This window comes from Crinia signifera, chromosome 4 (assembly GCF_055691185.1).
Source record: "Crinia signifera chromosome 4, ASM5569118v1, whole genome shotgun sequence".
Taxonomy (NCBI): Eukaryota; Metazoa; Chordata; class Amphibia; order Anura; family Myobatrachidae; genus Crinia; species Crinia signifera.
The window spans coordinates 173,221,773-173,248,445 of record NC_139220.1 but is presented as its reverse complement, the minus strand read 5'-3'; the positions used below and the strand labels follow the sequence as shown (position 1 = coordinate 173,248,445).

The following is a 26,673-nucleotide window of genomic DNA, read 5'->3' as shown; positions in this document are numbered from 1 at the left end:
TAGCTCCTCCCCTCCAAGACCCATCATCCCCCAGTGAGAAAATTGTGCCTGAGGGAGCTAGTCACAGCTCTCACTGCTCCTGCACTATTCTAATTTTTTCATCTACTTTTTCTACTGCTACTTTAAATGTACATCTTAGGATCCCTTCCCTGCTTATTTAAAAGCTAGGGTCCGGGTTCCTGCGCCCCTGGGTCTTCCCAGGCTGTAAGTCAGAGCCTCTTCAAAGGCACCTGCTGCGACAATATCAGCGTTCCTGCCGCCCTCCACCTAAGAAGATCGCCAGGCTCTGCTTCAGAGCCTCAGCAGGGGTGAGTACTAGCCCCCACCTGTCTAGCCGCTATACCGCGTGTAGCGCTGACCCTGCAGACGCCGCCGCCATTTGGTTGGCGCGGCGGGGGGGGTTAATGGCGTCCGCGGCGGGGGGGTCTAAGCGCGCCTTGTTACACAGGCGCAGGTACAAGCCCCCACCTGTCCCTACCCTCTAGACCGCGTGCAGCGCTGACCCTGCACAGGCGCCGCCGCCATTTTGACTGGCGCGGCGGGGGTTAATGGCGGCTGCGGCGGGGATCTAAGCGCGCCTGGTTACACAGGCGCAGGTAATCCACTAAGCGCCGGCAGCCAGAGACTCCTTCCTAAGGCAGGCATAGGCAAGTTGCGGTGTGAGAGAGGGGAGGGAGGTGCGCGCTGAGGTGGGCATGGCGCGGCCCTGATCACACACACACACTACATGCTGCTCTCTCCCTCTTGTGTTTCAGGCAGACTGCAGCTGCTTTAACCCTTTCAGGGCACTATCTGCTAGATCCCTTGCTGGGACATTGATTCTAGGGACTTACTCCCTTCCAGGACCCGTTCCCTCAGGGGGGATTTGGGTATTGCCCTAGGGTGATTTCTGTTTGTGTGTGTGTGTGCCTGTTGTGTGTGCGGCTTCACAAATACATTAGTTAAAAAGGTATTGAGTGGCCAGCGTGCAGCCATGGCGAGCAGGTCCAAGGCTGCTCAGAAGTCTTTTACCTGCACTGTTTGCTCTAATAAGTTCTCCCAATACTCTGATGGGGGAACATCAGTCTGTCAGACCTGTGCGGACTCCCCATCAGGGTCCCAGAGGGCCGACACCCCAGCCCCCTAGTGGGCTGCAGCCTTAGTCGGCACTATGACCAAGTTGTCTGCGGAGTTGGCAGTATCCCGCAGGGCAGAGCCTGCATGGGCTGTGGCCTTGTCCAGGTCTGTGGACTCCTTGGCGGGGGCCCTTTCCAAGCCCCAGAGGCCGGGTCCCTTAACTCAAAAGCGCCCTTTTCAGATGATGCTTCAGGGAGAGGACTCTGACGAGGAGCCTGAGCCCTTTGAAGAGATGGAAGAGGGTGAGTGGGAGAAGGTACAGGATACCCCTCAGGAGGCGGAGCCAACTCCGGTTGGTATAGAAGCCCTTATTCTTGCAGTTAAATAGGTGTTGCATTTGCCTGAGGATCCTCCTCCGGCACCCCAGGAGTTGGATTTATTTGGAAATACACAGAAAACCTCTGTGGTTTTTCCTTGCCCTAACCAGGATCAGCTACTTGAGGCCTGGAAGCGACCGGACAGGCGTTTTCAGGTACCGAAGAGGTTCCCTTCAATGTACCCCTTTGAACCGGCAGCCTTGAGCAAATGGGAGATGCCGCTACCGGTGGACACATCCGAGTCCAGGTTATCTAAGAAGACTACTCTGCCAGTCCCAGGGGCATGTTCGCTTAAGGATCCACCTTAAAGGCTATTTATACGGCGGCAGGTGCCCAGCTTCGTCCGGCCATAGTGTGGGCCTGGGTAAATAGGGCAAATACCAGGTGGGCGGAGATGATCACTGAGGGCCTCGACTCAGGGATTTCAGCAGAGGTGATTCGCCAACTGGCGGAACATATTAAGGAGTCGGCGGGATTCCTTGGAGACGCTGCTAAGGACATTTCCCTTATTTCGTCACGCATCTCTGCGAACGCCATTGCAGCGAGACGGGCCTTGTGGCTGAGGTCTTGGCAGGCTGACGCAGAATCCAAGAGAGCGGTTGAGGGTCTCCCCTTTGCAGGTGATATTCTGTTCGGTCCAGAACTGGACAGATGGATTTCACAGGCAACTGGGGGGAAATCAGCTTTTTTGCCAACAGCGGCGCCGCCTCCAAGACGCCAGTACGTGGGACCTTCTTTTCAATACTTTCGTCCACAGCGCTCTTTTCGTGGCAGAGGAAGAGGCTTCCAATCCTCCAGAGGTACTAGAGCCAGAGCACGGACACAGGCCGCTCCCCGAGCCCAGGAGCCAAAACAGCCCCCAAAGCCGGCAGCATGACGGTTTGCCAGCTTCAGTGGGAGACTGGCCAGTCGGAGCACGCCTCTCCTACTTCAGAAGCCAATGGTTCTCCCTAACTGAGGACCTTTTGGGTTCGCAGGATTATCTCGGAGGGCTATCGTATACAGTTCGACGCTCCGCCTCCCAACAGGTTTTTCACCACAGCGCTGCCAGAATCCTCGGTCAAGAGAGATGGGATTCTTCTGGCTATCCAGGTGCTGTTGGACTCTCAAGTCATCTGTCCGGTTCCGGTCTCACAGAGAAGGTTGGGGTATTACTCCAATCTCTTTGTGGTTCCGAAGCCGGATGCGTCGGTTCGACCCATCCTAAACCTCAAGGCCTTGAACCTACTGGTCTCGCACCAGCCGTTCAAGATGGAGTCAGTCCATTCAGTAATAGCTTCCTTGGAGCCAGGGGAATATATGATTTCCCTGGACATCAAGGATGCTTATTTGCATGTCCCCATCTGCAGTCATCACCAGGTTTTTCTGCGCTTCGCAGTGGGCAGAGACCATTTTCAATTCAGGGCTCTACCTTTCGGGTTATCGTCAGCCCAAGACTCTGTCGGTGGCGATCGCCGCTCTTCGGAGCCAGGGGGTGACGATAATCCCTTATCTGGACGACCTTCTCATCAAGGCCCCTTCTGTTCAGATGCTCGAGGATCATACCACGAGGACGATCATGATGCTGACCAGTTTGGGCTGGGTCATGAACTACAAGAAATCTTCGCTGACTCCTACTCAGAGAATTCGGTTTCTGGGCCTTTGGTTGGACACGAGGCTCAGAGAGTCTTCCTACCGGAGGAGAAAATTTCGGCCATTCAGGAGCTAGCACGGAGGGTGTTGCTACCTCAAAAGGTCAGTTTGCACCTTTGTGTGCAGTTACTGGGGAAGATGGTGGCGGCCTTTCCAGCCCTGTGCTGGGGGCGCTTCCACTCCAGGGCCTTTCAGATGGACCTCCTCAGAAAGGGAGCAGGGTCTCACCTATTGCTTCACAGACGGATCCGTTTACCCCCCCCATGCCCGTCTATCCCTGACTTGGTGGCTCCAGCGGGATCACTTGAGCGAGTGCCGTCGGTTCGCGATCCACAATTGGACGGTATTGACGACGGACGCCAGTCTGAGCGGTTGGGGAGCGGTCCTTCTAGACCTCAGAATGCAAGGAAGATGAACCATCCGGGAACAGGCCTTACCGATCAATGTATTGGAGTTAAGGGCTATTTACAATGCGCTGGTCAGATCGGAGAATCTACTTCAGGGTCATTCGGTGAAGGTCCGCTCGGACAATGCGACAGCAGTGGCCTATGTGAACAGGCAAGGGGGAACGCGCAGCCGGTTGGCCATGACAGAGGTCAGAAGAATCCTTCTGTGGGCAGAGCGTTGGAAGGTGGTTCTGATGGCGGTGTTCCTACCAGGAGTGGAGAACCTAGAAGCAGATTTTCTCAGCCGCAAGAATCTGCATCCAGGAGAATGGTCCCTACACCCAGAGGTGTTTTAAGAGCTCACCGGAGGTGGGGCACTCCCGAGGTGGACTTGATGGCCTCGCGGGAAAATCATCAGCTACCAAGATATGTGGCTCGCACAAGAGACCCAGGAGCAATAGCAGTCGACGCTCTCTCAACCCCGTGGGACTTCAGATTCGTCTACCTGTTCCCTCCGCTGCCTCTCCTAGCGCCAGTCTTGAAGAAGCTCAAGAGAGAGTCAGTCCAGGCGATTCTCATTGCGCCGTTTTGGCCTCGACGGTCATGGTTCTCGGACATACAGAGGATGGCAGTGGACGAGCCCGTCCGGTTGCCGATACGCCAGGACCTTCTACAGCAGGGCCCATTTTTGCATAAAAAATTGACGCAGCTCCATTTGACGGCGTGGCTGTTGAGACCGCAGTATTGAGGAAGAGGGGCATACCTCGTTCGGTAATTCCCACCATGCTGAGGGCTCGTAGACCTTAGTCGGCGGCCCATTACCACCGGATTTGGCGCTCATATGCAAGGTGGTGCGAGGAAAAGGGCTGGCCTTATCGGAGTTTCAAGCTTTCACGCCTTTTGCTGTTCCTTCAACGAGGTCTGGATGGAGGCCTTAAACTAGGATCGCTGAAGGTCCAGGTCTCAGTGTTATCCATCCTATTTCAGAGGAGGTTAGCACTCTTACCTGAGATTCAAACCTTTTTGCAAGGGGTCCTCAGAGTGCAACCACCTTTTGCTCCACCTGTTCCACCATGGGACTTAGAGTTGGTCCTGTCGTTCCTCCAGTCAGAAACTTTTGAACCGCTTGAAAGGGTGGAACTTAAGTTCTTATGTTGGAAAACAGTCCTTCTGTTAGCTCTGGCCTCCGCGCGCAGAGTATCAGAACTTAGTGCGCTGTCCTGCAGGGCTCCATACCTCATATTTCATGAGGACAGGGCAGAGTTACGCACGACATCTGCATTCCTTCCAAAGGTAGTCTCCTCCTATCATATGAACCAGCCTATAGTGGTGCCGGCTTTTCAAGGGGACTCTCCTCAACAAGCATCATTGGATGTTGTGCGCGCCTTAAAGATCTATGTGTCCAGAACTCGACGAATCCGTAAGACGGATAGTTTGTTTGTTCTGTATGACGCCTTTCGCCGGGGATGTCCGGCTTCAAAACAGACCTTAGCACGCTGGATTAAGTTCACAATCAGAAGTGCCTACTTACGGGCGGGAAGAGTTCCGCCTACCTCTTTGACGGCACATTCTACTGGATCAGTAAGCACGTCTTGGGCTGCAAGATGAGGTGCTTCAGTTGCGCAGATTTGCAGAGCGGCCACTTGGTCATCTGTAAATACGTTTGTGCGCTTTTACAGGTTCGACACCTTCGCTGACTCTTCAGCAGCGTTTGGTCCTCCAGAATCCCCAGCGCTCTCCCACCCGGGGCCTGGTCTTTGGAACCTCCCCGAAGTGATTCCCAGTGGCTCCTGCTGCATGTCAGAGAAAAGAGGATTTTGGTACTCACCGATAAATCCATTTCTCTGAGATCAGCAGGGGCCAATGGGCGCCCACCCAGCCTGTGGATTCTGATCGTTGTGGCTGTATGTGGGTCCAGTTTATTCGCTTGCCTGGTTGGTTGTGTTTGTTTTGTTTGTTATAACGTTTTTTGTTCCTATCCTCTAGTTTACTGATTTTCTCACTGGGGGATGATGGGTCTTGGAGGGGAGGAGCTAGTCTCCCCTGTATTAAAACTAAGTAGTGCCTAGCTCCTAGCTAACCAAGCTCCAAAACCTGAAGTGATTCCCAGTGGCCCCTGCTGATCTCAGAGAAATGGATTTATCGGTGAGTACCAAAATCCTCTTTTTAGTACCTACCGTAAATCCTTTTCTCAGAGTCCATTTGGGATACTGGGCGCCCACCTCAGTGAGGAGTACTTACTGTTGAGTTCTCTTTGTCTTGAGAGCTCTTTTGGTTCTGTTGTCACTTGGTGACGTTACAGTTAACTTCATGTTAGTTGTTATTGTTGGGTGTGCTGGTATACATCTCACCACACATATTTATACATATAATTTATCCTTTTCTCACTTACATTCCTTCTCCTTCGGGCACAGTTTTCCATTAACTGAAACGTGTGAGATGGGAAGTAGAGGGGAGGAGCCAGTACACCCAGTAAAAGATTTAGTATGTGCCTGTCTCCTGCGGATAACCTCCCCCCTCCCCCCCTTTGTTCTGAATGAGTCCCAGCATTGCATCCCATATGGACTCCGAGAAAAGGATTTTCTGGTAAGTACTAAAATCCTATTATTTGTACACAAAGAAACACACAATGAAAACCTTAATAAGGGAAACGCGAGAGCAATATCAAACTGGCTCTCCTATTATAAATAAAACGCAAAAATTAACTTGACCAAGTAATTCTCTACATGTCTTCTGACAGCACAGGCTGAAATGCAATAATATTAATAGTTTTATTTATATAGTGCACCTTCTCCAATAGGACTCAAGGTGCTTAACAGATATGGAATGCCTTGACTAGTCACTGGCTTCTATAACCCATTCTGTGTTCTTAAAAGAGCCCAAAATTACAGTTGCCTACACTTACCTTATCCCCAAACTGGAGAGAGACCCGTTGTTGGCCAAATTATAGCGCCCGATCTCACTCTTAAATTCTGATTTTCAGATTTTGTCTAAAATCGTGGCTAACAGACTGCAATTCATCATGCCAGACCCCTAACATCACACCAATCAGGGTTGTGATAGGCAGACACTCAGTTAAAGCAATTCGAATGGCAATAGCAGCGGTAATAGCAGGATCTAAGGGAAATTGTCCTGAGGGATGCTGTTAAGCCTTGATACAAATAAGTATGATACGGTGGCTTGGCCACACCTATTTTCTATTTTAGATAGAAGAGAGTTTGGAACCCTATTTACAAATATGATACTTTCTTTTTATTCCCAAACCTCTACAAGCCTTTTGATAAATGGGGTGAGGAGTGACCCTTTACCAATTCATAGAGGCACACGCCAGGGATGTCCCTAATCACCTTTACTCTTCAATCTGTGTATTGATACCTTATTTAGGGTTTTACGGGATTGGCCGGTCTTTAAGTGCAAATTGGTTGGGGCACATGAGTTGAAAAACTTTGCTATCGCAGATGATGTCCTCCTCTACATAGACGATCGGGAAAGATCTCTCCCACTAATATTGGATAAACGTGACGAATATGGAGATGTCCTATGATATTGTAAACATGTCTAAATCGGAGGGTTTATTTTTACACCCATGCCTATTTGTGCCTAGATGGGGGAAAATATTTGCCACTGCAATGGGCAAAAGGATAATTTGCTTACTTAGGTATCCGCTTACCCAAAATAATTTCTCAACTCTATACCCTTAATTTTTCTAAAGATTGGAGATTTCACAGGCATTAGAAGGCTATTTTGCTCAAAATGATTACATTCCCATGATTTTTATATTTACTACAAGCCCTACCTCTTGTGATACACAAAAAAAGATCTTAAATTATTGAATTTTACATTTCATAAATTTATTTGGGGTGCAAAATGACCAAACCTAAACCTCTTAAAATTACAACAACTTAATTGGGTGGAGGAACAAATTTCCCACATACACAATCCGAAACGCGTAGGATTATCAAGTATCCACTGTATCGGAGAGATCACATGTACTTTGTGTATTTTATGATTGTTTTTATAATTTTGTGATTCTAATAAAAAAACAAAACAGAATTCCTCTATGGATAAGAGGTTTTAACATAAAAAGGTGGAGTATTATTAATATTCTATATTAGCGCACTCTATTATTTCTGTATATATACCTGTATGTATACACCCCCCCTGACGAAGTCCAGACAAGATGAAACCGGTCGGGTGTGTTTCTGCTGTGACGTACTTGGAGCTGGGAGTCTGTTTGATGGGACGTCAGAGGCTTTGCGGCTTCAGCGTTGTTTGAGAAGAGACATCCACCTGCTGCTCCTTTTGTATACATGCTGGCAAGCTGTTTATCTTTTACCTAATATGTACGTGAGCTGCTAATTTTGTCTGAATATACTGCTCATTATTATCATCTCTTATTCTTTTGTGTGTGTATGTATATATGTGTATATATATATATATATATATATATATATATATAATAGATGGATGACCCGGCACTGTGTAAAGTAGAGGATGCTTGATCCGGTGCCCCCACTTCCAAGCAAGGATAGGTAGGTAACAGCAATAGAGTGGAACTCTGGATACTTTCTTGTAAATAAACGGCAGACACTGTAGTCAGTTTCAACGTTTCATTTCTTTATAGAAATTTCGTCAGGATACAGATAGAGCTTACATTTACACCTTATATACCAGCAGTCACCAATCACCAAAGTGCAGCAATCTCCCGGTTCCCGCGCTGCGGGTACAAACGAGTGACGTCATCAATATATATATATACACACACAATCCAAATTACGGAGCACTCTCCAAATTGTAAAAACTTTTTGTATTTATTCAAAAAAGTCAAGAAAAGAAAAAAACATACCAAGTGATGCTTCAAAAAAGACCAAGATAATACCTCCTCTGACGTTTCGATCCCGCTTGGTGGATCTTTATCAAGGAGAATTTCAGCAAAGCTACGGTCAAAAAACAAGGCAAATAGGGGCCAGTTTAGAGGTTTATCTACAACTGCTGCCAGATACCCAAAGGTCAGCCGCCCCGTCCCAGGTTTATATACCCATATATGGCCGCTTGCATTGCATGGACCAGAAGTCCATATCTGACGCGTGCGTCGGGTGCATTGGACACTGTTTTTTTTTAAAACGGGGAGGCTCTCTCAATTTCGTCTTGGCGCCATATATGGGTTGAATAAATACAAAAAGTTTTTTACAATTTGGAGAGTGCTCCATTATTCCCTTCTTAGGGAATTTGGATTGCGTATCTTTGGCACACTAAGGTGTGGCCTTGGGGCACCCCATACAAATTATCTCTGGTGTGTGCGAGTACAGGTACCAATACTTTTTTATATATAGATATAGATGTGTGTATGTGTATATATATGTGTATGTATGTGTGTGTATGTGTATGTGTATGTATATATATATATATATATATATATATATAGGGTGGGGGGCGGCGGCACTCGCAAATAATGAGACCACACCAAAATAGGTGACCAAGGTTTCGAGGCGGATTGCCTCTTTATCAAGGTGCTCAAAAACGTGTAAAAAAAACACGTTTGGAGGCGGATTGCCTCTTTATCAAGGTGCTCAAAAACGTGTAAAAAAACGTTTTTTTTTACACGTTTTTGAGCACCTTGATAAAGAGGCAATCCGCCTCGAAACGTTGGTCACCTATTTTGGTGTGGTCTCATTATTTGCGAGTGCCGCCGCCCCCCATCCTCCTTGCAGATTCACAGCCTAGTGCTGCACAGTGGACGGGCACCGCTTTATTAGCATTTGTACATGCTAAGAAGGATTGCTTGGAGTGCCACCATCCCCCCATGTCTATTTATATATATATATATATATATATATATATATTTTGTGTGGATGTCCGGCACTCCCCGCTCTTAACAAACAATAATGCTGCCCAGGTGCCTTCCCATTGGCACAGTGTCCACCAATATTTCCTCCAAAAAGCAGGCGTCACTCCGGGACTTTTCGTGTAACAATCAAGTGAAGTTTATTCCTTCCACGGTCTTTGCCGTTTCGGGTATTTAACCCTTCGTCAGGACCAGAGGATATCACAACAAAAAGTGCAACAACAGTGAATAACAACAGAAAAATCAACTTACATATAGGGGACCCGCCGTGTAGCGTCCTCCTCCGTCTGGGACTCCTGATGACGACTTCCAGGTGCTCCCGGAAGTGACCCGGCCGTCCTGGCAGCGGAGGAGGCCACACTAGGGAAACAGTGAACAAGTGCCCACACTTAGTAAAGGCTGCATAAAGTGCATTGTGCATATCAGCTATAATGTATACATTTAATCAGTGCAAATATATTAAGTGAATAATCTAAAAGATAACATCTATTAAAAACCAACGTACAATGAGAATTAATCATGCTCATGAAAGACGCACTTTTCCCTGGTCTTATTCATAAATTGTCACTAGATGGCAGTGTTGCCGAACAAGTTACAGATGTAATGCATGTTAATATGTTCATTATTATTCTTTATAGGATTCTAGTGCGATATTAGTATATACAGAATTTTTACATGAAACTTGGGGCTATGAGATATCTATAGGCTGATTTTATCGCTGTCAACATATTTTATCTAACTTCTTATGTTTTTAAATTCTGTTTATTTTTATCCTATCTCATGATCCCCACCGAACCCCATCCTCTAGTTACAGGCTTCATTTTATTTTCACAAAAAACTGCCAAGATTCAGCGTCTCATTGAGACCTCCTGGTTTTAGGGTCCCCAGTGTGTGGATCCACCTGCTCTCGATTTGCAAGAGTCTTTTGCCTCTATCGCCCCCTCTTATTGAATCCGGGGCCTGATCAATTAATTGGAAGCGTAGGTTTGCCACTCCATGTCTCGCCTCCAAAAAATGTCAGGCCACTGTCTGCTCACTATGGCCCTTCTCGATGGCAGAACGTATGGATGTCCTATGGTTTGCCATGCATTATTTTATAGTGCAAATTGTCTTGCCGACATAATTTAACCCACACGGGCATGTCAACAAATATATAACATACTTGGACATACATGTGAGTACTGGTTTAATCTGGAAAACCTTGCCCGTGTGGGGATGTCGGAAAGTTGTGCCAGCTGTCATATAACTACGGGTAACACAACCGGTACACCTGTAGCAGCCCCCTTTGCGTGACAGGAAGTGTTGGGGTTTACTTTGTAATTCGGAAATGTCAGTTTTTACTATTCTGTTCCCTATACTCCTCCCTCTGATGAACCCCGTTTGGAGTCTGGTGTTCCGTAGACTCGGCATTGGGGATCCGTGGCAACAATGGACCACATATTTTTGGCCTTCTTCACTATTTCGGGGCTTTTATTTGAGTAGTGCTTTACCCATGTGAAGGTGCTGTTGCTTGTACTGACATTTTTGGATTTACTTTTAAGTAACTCCTGTCTGGAGTGAGCTATGGCTTTCTCTTTTGCCTCTTTGAGAAGTTGGTAGGGATACCCCCTCTCCAGAAACTTGCCCACCATGCTCTCTAATTGGGCATCTCTCGTGGCCATAGTACTGTTGACTCTACAAACCCTTATGAACTGCGAGTAAGGGAGACTGGCTGTTGTGGCCCTTGGGTGGAAACTTCTGAATTGCAACATCATGTTGCGGTCAGTGGGCTTGGTGAAGAGCTGGGTACTGATTTTTGTGCCATCTTTGATAATGCGGACATCCAAGAAGTCCAGTTGGCTGGAGCTTATTGTAAAGGTCAATTTAATGGGGTTATTTGATTGATTGTGCTGCTCGAGCAGCCCTTCCAAGGCCTCACGGGGCCCTGTCCAGAATAGCACCAGGTCATCAATATACCTGTAATAGAACAATGCATGCCGTACAAACATATTCTCCAAAAACATTCTACTTTCGACCTGGTACATGTACGCGTTTGCATACACTGGAGCGGACGGGGAACCCATGGCACACCCAGACAGTTAATTGTAGTATTTTTTATCATACATGAATATGTTATGAGTTAATGTGAATTTTAGTAGTTGTTTAAGAAAATTCGGATCTGGGCCATTGTAATTTGGGTTGTGTGCCATGAGTTCTCCTACCGCTTGCAGCCCCTGCTCATGGGGGATGCAAGTATATAAGCTGGTTAAGTATATCCCCACCAGCAGCGTGTTGATGGGAATTTCCCCCAATTCCTGCAGCTTTACCAAAAGTGAGGTGGTATCCTTGAGATACGTGCTAGTATTCTGCACACAATTTAGCAGAAATGCATCCACATATCTCGCCACTGGTTCGCACAGCGACCCCCTGGCAGAGATGATCGGCCTACCAGGGGGCCTCTGTGCGTTCTTGTGCAATTTCGGAATTATATAAAATACCGGGGTTATCGGGTCAACTCGCAACAGACTTTTCTTCACATTAGGTGAAGTGAGATGATTCGAAATTGAATTGTCCAGGATGGATTCTAGTTCTTGCCGATGTAGCTCCGTGGGATCGGATGCAAGCAGTTCGTAAGTCAATCCATCCGACAATAGATGCTCACATTGCTGTTTGTAATAAGATAAGTCCATGACCACCACCGCCCCTCCTTTGTCCGCTGAACGAACAATAATGTCCGCGCTGTGTGTTCGTCCCTAGTCAGATTTTGAAACTTAGGGGGAAATTTACTAAAGGAAATTTGTAAAAAAATAGGTGTATTTGTATCCAGAAATACACTTATTTTTGACATTTACTATCCCGAAAATACGTCAATTCGTAGTCATATTGATGTGCTATAAATACGAATACGAATTGCCGTATTTTCGGGATAGTAAATGTCAAAAATAAGTGTATTTCTGGATACAAATACACCTATTTTTTACAAATTTCCCTTAGTAAATTTCCCCCTTAGAACCTATGATGGAATTGCTGCTATTCTCCAACATCCTTGAGAAGGTCTTCAGGGAAGGGTTATTGGACAAGGGGTCGAATGTGCTGGCTGGTTTTAATTGTTGCAACACCTTATCTTCTGGGGAGGGATTAAGTGATGGGGTTTTATTCTTATCATGGTATTCTTTCAGACGCAGTTTCCTTTGGAGGCGGTAGTTGTCCACTTTCCAGTTAAAGTCCTCGTGCATAACGGTTGGCACGAAATTCAGGCCTTTATTTAAAACCGACACTTCAGCTGGGGTCAACACCGCACTCGACAGGTTGAAAACCACGTCTACCGACCCCTTCTTGGCTGCCGCCTTCCTCTCCCTTTCCCCCTGGCCGCCCAGTCGCGATCGCTTAAGATGGTATCGGCATCCCTGGCTCTGGTGCCCACGGCTAAAGGGATCTGTGTCCTTTGTCGTCCCTGTCTTTGCTGTTGGGGTTGTTCCCCCTCACTAGCCGATGTGCTGGTGTCACGGGAGCTGAGAGCAGCTTGTTTGTGCCAATTTCTACGAGGGGCCCTGGTGTTACGCTGTGGAACTGCGCCGCCTTGTAACCATCGGTATAAGCGATGTTGCATATAATCATCACGCACTTATACCAGCTTATCTTTTTTGAACTTGATCAATTCTTGCCGGTAAACATTCACCTGTTCTGTCAGTTTAGCAATCAGCTCTTTGGATGAATCAGACTTTAGAAATGCTTCATGCTCACTTTCAAATTTGGTCATTTTTTCTCTCACTGCTCCTAGCTCCCTGTCAGACTCCTCCATGACAAGGAGCATGAGCTCCATCGAGCATTTATTTAAAATGCTTATCCATTTGGAGCAGAAGGGTGCACTAAACCTTCCAATAGTTGGGGAGTTTTGCACCCGGAACCCCCTTGGTATCAATTTGGAGCTATGATATTCAGATAAGGAGATGCAATGTATTAAAAAGTCCACTTCTCTCTTTTTGAGCTTTAAAAGCTCCTTAAAGGGATCTTCCTCTGATGGGTTAATGCTCATATCAAAGAGAGGATCTGCATATAATATATTACTGGCTTCGTTGTCAGAGTAGCTGAAAGCCACCTTGTTATCGCAAAGCAGTAATTGAGCCATCTGCTCTACTCCAGCAGTATCCATGTTCACCTTTCTCTTGACGAGCTGTTGCTGCTGCTGATAGAAAAAAGTACGCTGTTGCCTTCCACCCCCCTTCCTGTAGTACTGGCCAGTAACTGGATGGGGTACTTCGGTGTGAATATCTGCCACCCAGAGAGCGCTGTTTATGGCAAGAACAGTGCGGTTTACTAGCTGTATCGATGGTAACAGCTATTGTTGCGGGTCCAAACCCTTATTTGTAATCCTGGTCCAGGTGCCTTGACCTCCCTCAATGTGCTGGATCAGAACGCTGAGGGCAATATATTTCGTGTGGATGTCCGGCACTCCCCGCTCTTAACAAACAATAATGCTGCCCGGGTGCCTTCCCAGTGGCACAGTGTCCACCAATATTTCCTCCAAAAAGCAGGCGTCACTCCGGGACTTTTCGTGTAACAACAATCATGTGAAGTTTATTCCTTCCACGGTCTACGCCGTTTCGGGTATTTAACCCTTCATCAGGACCAGAGGATATCACAACAAAAAGTGCAACAACCGTGAATAACAGAAAAATCTACTTACATATAGACAATTTCTGGATATGGGCGGCACTCCAATAAAGATAGAAGACAGGTAGGGATACCAGCGTTTCAAATGTATTTACACATTTTTCATCAGGGTGTACAGTATAATCAAACATAAGATGGTATTTATACCTTACCAATCAAGTGCAGGATCCCCCGGCGCCAGGCACCACCAGACGGTAACAGGGGGCGGGAACGCTCACCCAGCGACTCACATCAGCACGTCATCCAGCGTCCCATGTGATCCAGCTTGCTGAGAGCACAGGGCATCATCAGCCGCTGCCAGTATCCTAGCAACACCTTTGTGTACATCTTACCTGTCATCGTTGGCAAATAACTGGGGCAAATAACTAAAACACAATCACAAAATTCAAACATGTATACCAAACAATCATAGTTCATAGGAAAAGTCTATAAAAATATCTTAATTATATCTGTGATATTTATGATTATTCATAACAATGTTGAGCATATGTTAAAATGTCCCTAAACCTTGTCCCCTAATTATTGTATATTCCATATATTTTATATAATAGAACACATATCAATTCAATTACCATATCTTGTATATATTCTGTATAAGCCTCAATATAGCTTAAAGCGCTGCACGCCTGTAATACTTTAGTACTTATAACTGTAACCTATCATCATTAAAGTTACTTTTCAAATCACCTATTAAATATTCTTCAAGCAGTAAATAATTGCTGCCACGTTCACAGTAACAATGGATTATCTAATATTTCTATCACTTGGATCTTTGTTGCTAATTCATCGATTTATATTCAGCCAAACTTTAGCAAATAATATTGAAAGAAAAAAACATTTGATTTTAAGAAACAGGTCAAACTGCAATTCTTGTTTAACCTTCTAGGTCAGGGGTGTCCAACCTTTCACCTTCCCTGGGCCACATTAGAAGATGAAAATTTGGTTTGGGCCGCACATAAAATAAAATAACAGTAACGATACCTGATCATCCAAAAAAAACATAGACAACATGGTTAACATATTAAACTTAATTGGAAATGAAGTTAGTGAGATGTTTGACATTGTTTCTCACATTCTGACACAGAGAATAAGCCGAAATTCACATTCTGACACAGAGAATAAGCCAAAATTCACATTCTGACACAGAGAATAAGCCAAAATTCACAATGTGACACAGGGAATAAGTACAAATTCACATTCTGACACCGAGAATAAGCCGAAATTCACTTTCTGACACAGAGAATAAGCCGAAATTCACAATGTGACACAGGGAATGAGTAAAAATTCACATTGTGACACACAGAATAAGCCAAAATTCACATTGTGACACAGAAAATAAGCTGAAATACACATTCTGACACAGGGAATGAGTAAAAATTCACATTCTGACACAGGGTGCCAGATAACACATATGCCCCCACAGTGCCATATAACACATATGCCCCCACAGTGCCAGGTGACACATATGCCCCCACAGTGCCATATGACACATATGCCCCCAAAGTGCCATATGACACATATGCCCCCACAGTGCCATATGACACATATGCCCCCACAGTGCCATATGCCCCCACAGTGCCAGGTGACACACATGCCCCACTATACATATGCCCCACATTAAGCTCCATTATACATATACCACACACACTGTCATGCACCATTATCTATATGTCCCACACCGTGATGCACCATTATACATATGCCACACCGTGATGCTCCATTATACATATGCCCCACAATGTGAAGCTCCATTATACAAATGCCCCACAGCGTGAAGCTCCTTTATACATATTTTCACACTTATATTCATAATGCCCCCTGGTAATGCCACTTATATTCATAATGCCCCCTGGTAATGCCACTTATATTCATAATGCCCCCTGTTAATGCCACTTATATTCATAATGCCCCCTGGTAAGGCCACTTATATTCATAATGCCCCCTGGCATTACCAGGGGGCATTATGAATATAAGTGGCCTTACCAGGGGGCATTATGAATATAAGTGGCATTATGAATATAAGTGGCATTACCAGGGGGCATTATGAATATAAGTGGCATTACCAGGGGGCATTATGAATATAATGCCCCCTGGTAATGCCACTTATATTCATAATGCCCCCTGTAGTGATTACTCACCACAGCTGATGGTAGTGGGGGTATGAGAAGTCACCGCTGGCCTGGTTGCCTGCTCCTGCCACCGCCGCCACCCATCAGATCATCATCCAGCCCTGCGCGCTGCTGGGATGAATCACGTGGGGGAAGCGCCAGCACAGACGTCCTTCGGACCGTGGGAGCAGCTGAGTGCGCCTGCGCATGCACACCAGCGCTCCCGCGGCCATTTTAGGTTTGGGAGATATCGATGCTGGCCGCAGCCATCTTTACTTTGGGCACAGTGCCGCGGCCAGCACGGAGACGCTGCTGCGGGCGGAGTTGCCCTATAATTTATATTTAGAATTTCTATAAAATGCACTGGGCCGCATTACTACCCGACCTGGGCCGCATGCGGGCCGCGGGTTGGACAAGCCTGTTCTAGGTGCAACAGTGTCCAATCTTTGAATCCACTGAACTTCACGTTGTAGTAACAATCGACCTCGGTCGCCTCCCCTCACAAGTGGTGGGACATGATCCATCAATTTATATCGTAATTGAACTAAGGAATGACCCAGTTTTTTAAAATGTTTAGCTACGGGCTGATCCACTACCTTCCCTGCCAAGGCTAGAAGGATGGCAGATCTATGTTGGGCTGCCCTTTCTCTAAAACAGAAAATAGTCTTTCCTACATACAGTAGGCTAAACCACAGGGGCATTTGATTATATACAGTACTGTATATCACATATTTATTATGACAACTTAATGTATGTCTTATAGTTATTTTATTTCCTGAGTGTGGGTGAGTGATATATGAACCTGTTTCTAGATGGCTACATGTCGCACTGCCTACACATTTATATGAGCCTGTTTTTTTACTTAAAAAATGGCTACGTGTTATGGGCTTGATTTTTACACATCGTTTTTTACAAGCAGGTCCTTGAGGTTGTGGCCCCTTTTCTGACAATTTACCCGTTATAGTGACTTCAAGTTGGGGTCATTTTGAATAATTGGCCACAGTTGAGCTACTTTTGAGATAGAAGGACTTGCCATGGAATATTGTGTCACAAAACATAGTATGTCCTGCTTTCTTTTTGGCAGCTTCCAAGTCCCTTTTTTTTTATACCCCTTTGTATAAATTTGATCAATAAATCATCCATCTGTTTTGAGGCCAGAACTTCATTACTTGTAATTCTTTGTATTCTGAGGAATTGAGAGAAGGGGAGGCTATGTTTAATAGCTGTTGGATGAAAGGAAGAAGCATGCAGAAAGGTGTTAATTGGTTTATAATATATGGATGTAGATAAAAACCCTTCTTTTTGTATAATACAAACATCCAGTTAATGGATCTCCAAGTAGCTGCAAGTGTATGTAAACTTGATTGTAGGATCCATCTGGTTAATCTCTTTCATTATATCCACAAAATCCTCTTCACTTCCTGTCCAGAACATTAGTATATAGTCAATATATCGACAGAATAGTCCTATTCCTTCCTTCAATTTTGGACTTTCCAAAAATAACCTCCGTTCAATGTCAAACATATAGGAATTCGTAAACGCTGGAGCAATGGTCTGTTCAAGTAATGTTAAAAAGAAAATAATTGATTTAGTATCCGTTCATACCCCCCATTCCCCCTTCGAGCCCGAAGCGTAGCGAGCCCCGTGAGGGGACACTGATTACTTGTCATGTAGTCCACGGCCCCTTGTGGGGCATGCTGCACTTGCCACGCTTCGGGCTCAGTGAATACATGTCAAGTAATCCGTGTCCCCTTGCTACGCTCACCACGCTTTGGGCTCAGTGGCTCGCTGTGCTCGCCACACTATATAAATTAAACTCCACGCCGTAGAGGATAGTGGGGGTATGAACAGGTACTAAATCGAATCGCACATCGAATCGCATGCGGTATCGGGTGGCGCCGTGAAACGACACAAGTACCATATTAACCTCCTCAATAGTTAGAATGTCCTCTGATATAAATGTATGGGCAGATGTAGGGATGTCGCCACTGTAGATTCTTTCAGTTTATAACTTGTGGCATTTGTCCAGGTGTCCTCACAAGATTACGGTATCCATGCTGAATGGAGTTTGCCATTAGAGGAATTTCTCTCCAGGACTTGGAAGGTTCTTGCCTTTAGAATAGTTTTTTTTTTAAAACAGTTAATAAAGGTCCAAATTGTTGCCCGTTTAAAGATAGTGGAGGTGTAGAGGTTTTTAGCAAGGGTCCTTGGGTGCTCCTGTGCCCACCGACACATTTCACTGCTTAGTTTCAGCTTTTTCAAGGTGATCAAAAAACGACTATTCAAAGGCAAGAACCTTCCAAGTCCTGGAGAGAAATTACTCTAACGGCAAGCTCCATTCAGCATGCATACCGTAATCTTGTGAGGACACCTAGTGTTCACTCTAGAAATTTTTTAGGGCAGGGTGCTGACCATGGGGAGGGCACATTTTTCAAACGCGAGGGCACATTTTTCAGTCAGGAAGGCAAATTTTAACTTTAAAGGGCAAAATTATGTGAGATAGGTAGAGATAGATGAGATATAATCTATCTATCTCTATCTTATTCTGGCAGCACAAAACCGACTACCTATACTAAACTGGCTGTGGTAACGTCACACTGGAATGCCCATTACATATTATGCCACACACTGTGATGCTCATTACACATTATTCCAAACACTGATGACCATTATACATTATGCCACACACCGTGATTCCCAAAATTACACCATAATGCCTATTATATGACACACACTCATATATACCACATGGCATCATTCCCATTACACGTTATGCCAGGGCTCAACAAACGTCTAAAAAAATAGGACAATAGGGACAGTGCGCGCCAAAGGCGCGCGGCAAAAATTTACGCCGCAATGCTTATTATACTGTACATCACACACCAATTACATAGTAAACTACATGCCCATAACATATTATGCCACACACTCTAATGTCCATTACACGTTATACCAAACACCATAATGCCCATTACGTTATCCCAAGCACTAGGTAATGCCCATTATATATACCATACAGATTAATGGCTATTACATATTATGCCATATAAGTGCTGCCTACCTACATGTTAATTACCAGCTCCTTCATGCTCGATGTCAGGGCCTTCAGAACCCCAACACATCAAGAATGTTTAGGGGGACACCAGTAAAACCCCAGATTATCAACACTTTTGGGGGGAGTGAACACCCATGCCCCTACCACCCAACATGACAAAATCTTTTTTGGGGGGATGCACCAATGATCCCCCATAATGTCAATACTTTTTGGGGTGCATATCAATATGTTTTGGAGTAGGGGTGCTTAAACGCAAAAACATGTAAAATTATTCTACAACCCCCTACCCCAAACATGTCAGCACTTTGAGGAGCACCTATAAACACATGCATGTCAGCCCAGTAGCTACTTTGGAGGTGACATCTGTGACCCCACCAAGTTAGGGGTCTGCAGTAAGTTCTAAAGGTCCGTTACCTCAGAACCTCCCCCCAGACCCCTGTGCCAGAGTGAGATACTGCAGCAAGCCCTAGGAGCCTACTCCTCTCTGTGTGCCTGCTGCCAGCCGGGGCCCTGACTTCTCCTTGTCCACCTTATTGTTAGTTGCGTGACCCCAGCTATGGGAGTGGAGGTTTGCCCGTCCGTGAGGCAGGGTACTCACGATTCCCGCGCAGTAGCGTGTCAATGGAGCCCCCACCTGGCGCTGGTTCCACTCGGCTTCTCCTGTGGTGCCGCTAATAGCATGGAGCGATGCGGGGAGAGAAAGGTGTTGATGCCCGGCGCCGCCGCTCCAAGTCCTGCTCACAGCGGTCAGGTGCAGCCGCTGCTCTCCCTGAGCTCCCGTCCTCACTCACTGCCGTCCCCGGATGATGATGTCACCGGGTCTCCCGTGTGCAGGCGCTGTCTGTCCTTGTTGTATACAATGTTTTTCGGCTTATTTGAGACTCCTCAAAAGTTAATTCTCAGAGCGGCTATTAACCGTGCAGGGCGGCTTAAAAAAGGGCAGGGCGGAATTCGCCGGCTTGTAAAGGGGCAGGGCGCAGCGCCCCGTGAAACAAGCCTAGCGGGAACACTGGACACCTGGACACATGCCACAAGTCATCCACTGAAAGAATCTACAGTAGTGATATCCATACATCTGCCCATACATTTATATCAGAGGACATTCTAACTATTGACGAGGTTAATATTCCTGAAGGGTGCTGTAACTCCTGGAAATTGAACTTTTAATTCAATATATTTTAAACTATAGCATTGTGTTATTATTAATATTTTATTGTCTATGTAGACTAATTTAAATAAATGTATTTTATAATTATTCAAACAATCCCACAGTGTATATAGCACTGCTTTATTATTTGTTGTTCATGTACTTTTAGTTATTTGAGGATTTGACGATACCCTCATCCCAAGCAGAGAAACTCCTTATATACAGCACCTAATTAATTTTACCTTGGTAAAGAGTCTCTTTTAAAAAAGTATTTTGGCTTGCCACCAATGGGTTTAGCCAAAAACCCAAATACTTTTCTATGATGTTAAACAGCTAGTCGCGGGCGGAAATTATCGGACGACCCGGAGGGCACCCCAGGTTTTTATGCACTTTTGGTAGTGACTATAAAAGAGGCATGATTGGATTTTCCACTTGTAAGGCTTCCATAGTTTTTGATGTCTTTTATTTTATTATTTACCCCTTCTTGTAAGATGCCATCAGTTTCTTTTTTATATTTAGGGGTTGGGTCATTACTTAATTTTTCATATACCAATCTATCCGCCAATTGTCTGTACAGTTCACTTTTGTACTTTTCCATGTTCTGTATAACGTTGGATCCCCCTTTATCCGCCATCCTAATGGTTATTTTGTCATTGGCTTTCAAAATTTTCAGGGTCATTGATTCCTCTTAGGACAAATTATTTGTGATTTTTATTACTGGTTCTGGCTTCTTCCATGTTGATATTTTCCAATGACCGGGAGTAATTTTTTATTGCGGGGTTCAGGCTTAAAGGTTTAAAAGTTGACTTTTTCTTAAATGGATGTCTCACATTTTGGACTTCCTTGGAAATATCCTGATTGAAGAAGTATTCTTTCAGCTTCAGATTACGTTGGTGTCTAGAAACCTCCACACTCCATTCCAACTCCTTAAATGTATTAACAGGAAAAAAAGATAGTCCCTTATTTAGGACTTTTTTCTCTTCCTCCGTAAGTTCGTATGTGGAGAGATTGATGATCAGATCTACTGGCGTAAGTGGGCTTTGATCTCCCTGATTGCTTGACCACCTCTTCGCCTACTGGTTCTTTTCCTTTTGTCGTTACCCCTAAAGGGGGCTTAGATGTACTTGGTCCTGCCTAAATATCGGTATCGCTCTGTAAGGTGCTCTGATTAGTTGTCAAAAAATCTTTCCCCCAGACCGGGAGTTAGGCCCACCTACCAGCCAATCATGGTCCGGAAAATCCCGATGGCGGACCATGATTGACTGGTGGGCGGGTCTAACTCCCGGTCTGGGGCAAGATTTTATTGACAACTGAACAGAGCACCTCACAGAGCAATACCGATAATCAGGCGTGACCAAGTACAGATGATAGTAAGTGTGTTTCCTGTAGGCAGATAAGGCCAACATTTTATTTATTTAAATAAGTCAGAAGTTTTCTAGTTTTCTATTCTTGGCTGGCGTATGAATATTTCTGATGTTTAATGATCTTATAATAATCAACATGTCAACTTAAAGTGGGTCACATGGCTGGCCAGACCATTATAATGAGGAGGAAATGGGGAAGGAAAGAACACAAGGTAAAAAGTTAGACACGACAACATGAGAAAAAAAAAGGAAACCTAATAAAAAGCCAGCTACAGAAAAAACTAAACTGTACTTCCGAAACAAACCTGATGTGTGTCACTAGTACCTCACACAACAGGTAGAACATTATTATGTACTAGGTATTAATACCAGCAGAGCTCCAATTACCCGCTCAGCTCATAATAACATATTATAACAAATCAAAAGTCAGCATTGATATGCGTGAAATAGTAATAATAACAATATAGGGTCACCGTAATGAAATAACAGAATTAAAAAATCAGTGTACAGGTCGACGAGTTTCGACAATACAGGAGAAGGTCTGTGATATGTGCGTGTCACAAGGACAAGCATAGGTTTGTGTGCGAAATCAGGAAAAAAAAAAACATAAGTTCACCAATTTTGTGAGTCAGCAATATCCTCGGTGTCTGGGTTAATATTTTTCTTCAGAAGGAATTCTTCAGCGTCTTTACCTGTAGAAAAGTCAGTAAAACCAGAGTTTGTAAATATTCTGAAGCGGGGTGGGAATAACATATAGAATTTCCATTTCACTTTAACCAGAGGAGCACACTGGTGCAAAAGAGCATCTGGTTTTAGACCGTTCCATAGAAAAGTTCTGAAAAATTCACAGTGTGTCCCTCCCAATTAATGGGGTTTATTTTCCTTGAGGCAGACCAAATTGCTTGTTTATGCAAGTACAGTTGTGCTCATAAGTTTACATACCCTAGCAGAATTTGTGATTTTCTGGCCATTTGTCAGAGAATATGAATGATAACTCACAAACTTTTCTTTAACTCATGGTTCGTGGTTGGGTGAAGCCATTTGTCAAACAACTGTGTTTACTCTTTTTAAATCATAATGACACCAGAAACTACCCAAATGACCCTGATCAAAAGTTTACATACCCTGGAGATTTTGGCCTGATAACATGCACACAAGTTGACACAAACGGGTTTGAATGCCTACGAAAGATAACCGTCCTCACCTGTCATCTGTTTGCTTGTAATCAGTGTGTGTGTGTGTGTGTGTGTGTGTGTGTGTGTGTGTGTGTATAAAAGGTCAGTGAGTTTCTGGTCTCCTGAATGACCCTTGCATCTTTCATCCAGTGCTGCACTGAAGTGTCTGGATTCTGAGTCATGGGGAAAGCAAAAGATTTGTCAAAGGATCTGCAGGAAAAGGTAATTGAAGTGTATAAAACAGAAAAGGGATGTAAAAATTGATCCAAGCAATTGAGAATGCCAATCAGCAGTGTTCAAACTCTAATTAAGAGGTAGAAAATGAGGCATTCTGTGGAAACCAAATCACGTTCAGGAAGACCAACAAAAATTTTAGCCACAACTGCCTGGAACGTTGTTCTGGATGAAAAAAAAATCCACAAATAACTTTAGCTTAAATACAGGACTCTGAAAAAAAGTGGCGTGGTTGTTTCAAGATGCATAATAAGGAGGCACTTGAAGAAAAATGTGCTGCATGGTCGAGTCACCAGAAGAAAGCCATTACTAGGCAAATGCCACAAAGCACCCCGCTTACAATAATCCGAACAGCATAGACAAGCCTCAAAACTTCTGGAACCAATCATTTGGAGTGATGAGACCAAAATTTAACTTTTTGGCCACAACCATATACGTTAACTTTGGAGAGGAGTTAACAAGGCCTATGATGAAAGGTACACCATTCCTACTGTGAAACACAGAGGTGGATCGCTGATATTTTGGGTATGTGTGAGCTACAAATGCACTGTAAACTTGGTCAAAATTGATGGCAAGATGAATGCAGCATATTATTAGAAAATACTGGAGGAAATTTTGCACTCATCAGCACGGAAGCTACACATGGGACATACTTGGATGTTCCAACATGACAATGATCCAAAGCTCAAGGCCAAGTCCACTTGTCATTGGCTACAGCAGAATAAAGTGAAGGTTCTGGGGTGGCCATTTTAGTCTCCTGACCTCAATATCATGGAGCCACTCTGGGGAGATCTCAAACGTGCAGTTCTTGCAAGGCAGTCCAAGAATTTACAGGAACTGGATGCTTTTTTCCAAAGAAGAATGGGCAGCTTTACCATCTGAGAAAATAAAGAGCCTCATCCACAACTACCACAAAATACTTCAATCTGTCATTGTTGTTAAAGGGAGCAATACACAGTATTAAGAACTGGAGTATGTAATCTTCTGATCAGGGTCATTTGGGTAGTTTCTGTTGTCATTATGATTTAAAAAGAGTAAACACAGTTATTTGACAATAAATGGCTCACCCAACCATTAACCATGGGTGAAAGAAGTTTGTGAGTTATGATTCATATTCTCTGACAAATGGCCAGAAAATCACAAATTCTGCTACGGTATGTAAATTTGTGAGCACAACTGTAATTTAATACTTTAAATATAAAAACTCTCGGTCTCGCTTGTGGTTGAAATTTGAGTGTACCCAGCCTTTGTACTCTCTGACAATATCAGATCATGTCGACTGTGTAGTAATTTGAGGATCATATTACGGTCAAAAATGGTCCAGCTGCGGGCCTTCAATATTTTTTAGCAAACCAGTAAGCCTTAAGTTTTTATGCCTTGTCCTGTTTTCAATATTGTCCAGACTATCAGACAGGTATTTATTGTCACGCTCTTAGACTTGCACTGCTTTTTGTAAAGAGTGACTGTCCATATTGTTCATTATATGTATTTCAGTTGTGGTCAGCCTGGTAGAGAGAGATTGTATTTGAGATGTAATATCTGAAACTGCTTATTGCAGCAAAAGTGTCATGGTAGTTTGAATTGCTGCCACCAAATCATCATATGATATAAGAGAGGTACCTGAACGATCTGAGGTGGATTCCGCTAAAACAGCCTAGCGGAAACACTAGGCAGTATTCAATGCTCTTTGGCGAGCGGTGATAACGAGCGGTGAGCTATCGGCACTCAGTATTCAACTGAGTCCCCTGCGCTTGCCATTTCCACCTTGCTGGGTTTTTCCAGCGAGTTGGAAACGGCGAGTGCAGACGTCAAAACGGAAAGGCTCGCTGCATGAATGGTGAACCTCCCCGTTGAATAGGGCCAGCGCAGGGGTTAAATGGTGAGGTTGGCTTGTTTCGACGAAACAAGCCACCCTCGCCACAGATACCCCCTCGCCTTTGGCACTGAATACTGCCCACAGTCTCATTCATTATATTTCCTTTAATTCACAATCTCTCCCTGAAACCATACTTAACCCACTATAAATCCCATTAACTACCAATTCTCCCTGACACCATACAGTATGTACCTCACCTGTTGCAATACCTGTCACCTCACCGGCTTGGCACCATACTTCACACACAGGACTATATTTTTGAAATCTGACCAAATAAAAAAACCTTTATAAGATTGTCCGGCATCCTGCTTCTCCGGCAAACTTGATCCCTATTATGTATGTTTTGCCTTAAAATGCTATTTAGTGTAACATTTTGGGGCATATCTTTAAAATTGCATGTTACATGTCTAAATAAAATAAGTTAATAATAACTTCTATGTCATAGGAAATAGAATTCTGCTAGTGGGTACACTTTTAGGGCAGTATTCAATGAGAAAAATTCTCTGTGTTTTATGGAGAATTTGTGCTTTGTTCGCCTTGGACGGAGCATTTTGCTCTCCAAAAGCGAGCAACCCTATTCAATGTGAAATATTCTCCGTCTTTCTAAGTGATTTTCGCCGTCTCTCTCCGTGTAGAAATCCTCCATCTTTTGATGGAGATCTGGAATGTGAACTTTTAAACTAAAAGGTTTTTTTTTTTTAATTTTGGTGGCAAAAAATCAGGTTTTTTTTCTGTGAAGGGGCATGTTATTTTTATTCATGTGCTTATAGCACATGAATATATATTTAATTTAAAAAAATATATTTTTTTAAATTTTTTATTTTTTTTTACACAGTGCAGCCAGCAGGGGGCCGGAGCGCTCGAGCCGCTCATTAGATATTCATATATTCACTGCACCCGATCGTTAATATGCACGATCGGGTGCAGTGAATACTGGGTCCCCCGCTGGCTATAGGGGGGGGCAGCCTGTGCTGCCTGGGTCCCGGGGAGCCCACCTCCCCTCCACATTCCTCTGGAGCAGCCAGGGAGACTTTAATCTCTCTGGCTGCTTCCGTCCCCCGGCTCCCTGAAAGCTCCCTGCCGCGGACGCTCGTCCGCTGCAGGGGTTAAGACTCGCCGCGAGTGGCTGCGAACATCAGCCACATTGAATAGTGGATAAAGTGCCGTGACGGAGAATCTCCAAACATGGGGAATCTCCGCAAAAACACGGAGAGTGCATGGCGAACGAAATAAAACGCTCTCCATGCACGGAGAATTTTCTCATTGAATACTGCCCTTAGAAATGAATAAAAATGCGAATAACCATTAATATTATGTTTACAGTGTATTTAAATTACATACATATTCCTATTAAATTTATATATACCATTATGCACATGTAAAAAAAATATTGTATAGTAATATTAGCAGCTGGCTTTTTGCATTTATGAAGATGCACAATTCCCATATTTTTTTGTATATTCACTTTTATTAAATTAAAAGCTAACCTGCATATTTTCACTTTTCTGCAGATGATGGAAATGCCTAAAATATGAAAAGGTATGTAATATGTAAGCATGGAACATAGGTGGCCACATTGTAAAATGTTTATATGTGCTTTTAGATTTGCATGGCTTTCTGTGACTATAATATGGATTTGCAGTGTTAGGAAATGTGTATTTTTTTTCTGCAATCTTACTTTCTAAAGGATCAGCGATCATCTTGGATATTTGAAAATAAAACACAATTTCTTTGCAATAATTGATCTTTGAAGTAAAAATCTTCC

At 44.3% G+C, this 26,673-nt stretch overlaps 1 protein-coding gene across 1 annotated transcript in view; it reads left to right on the top strand.

Moving 5' to 3' along the window:
• Positions 1-26,673, top strand: part of LHFPL3 (LHFPL tetraspan subfamily member 3) — an 80,576-nt gene that overhangs the window by 42,872 nt on the left and 11,031 nt on the right. Inside the window, exon 3 of the mRNA XM_083183016.1 lies at positions 26,420-26,447. Within this exon, the coding sequence (XP_083039142.1) occupies positions 26,420-26,436 (17 nt within the window). The 3' untranslated portion in view covers positions 26,437-26,447. The remainder of the gene's footprint in view (positions 1-26,419; positions 26,448-26,673) is intronic.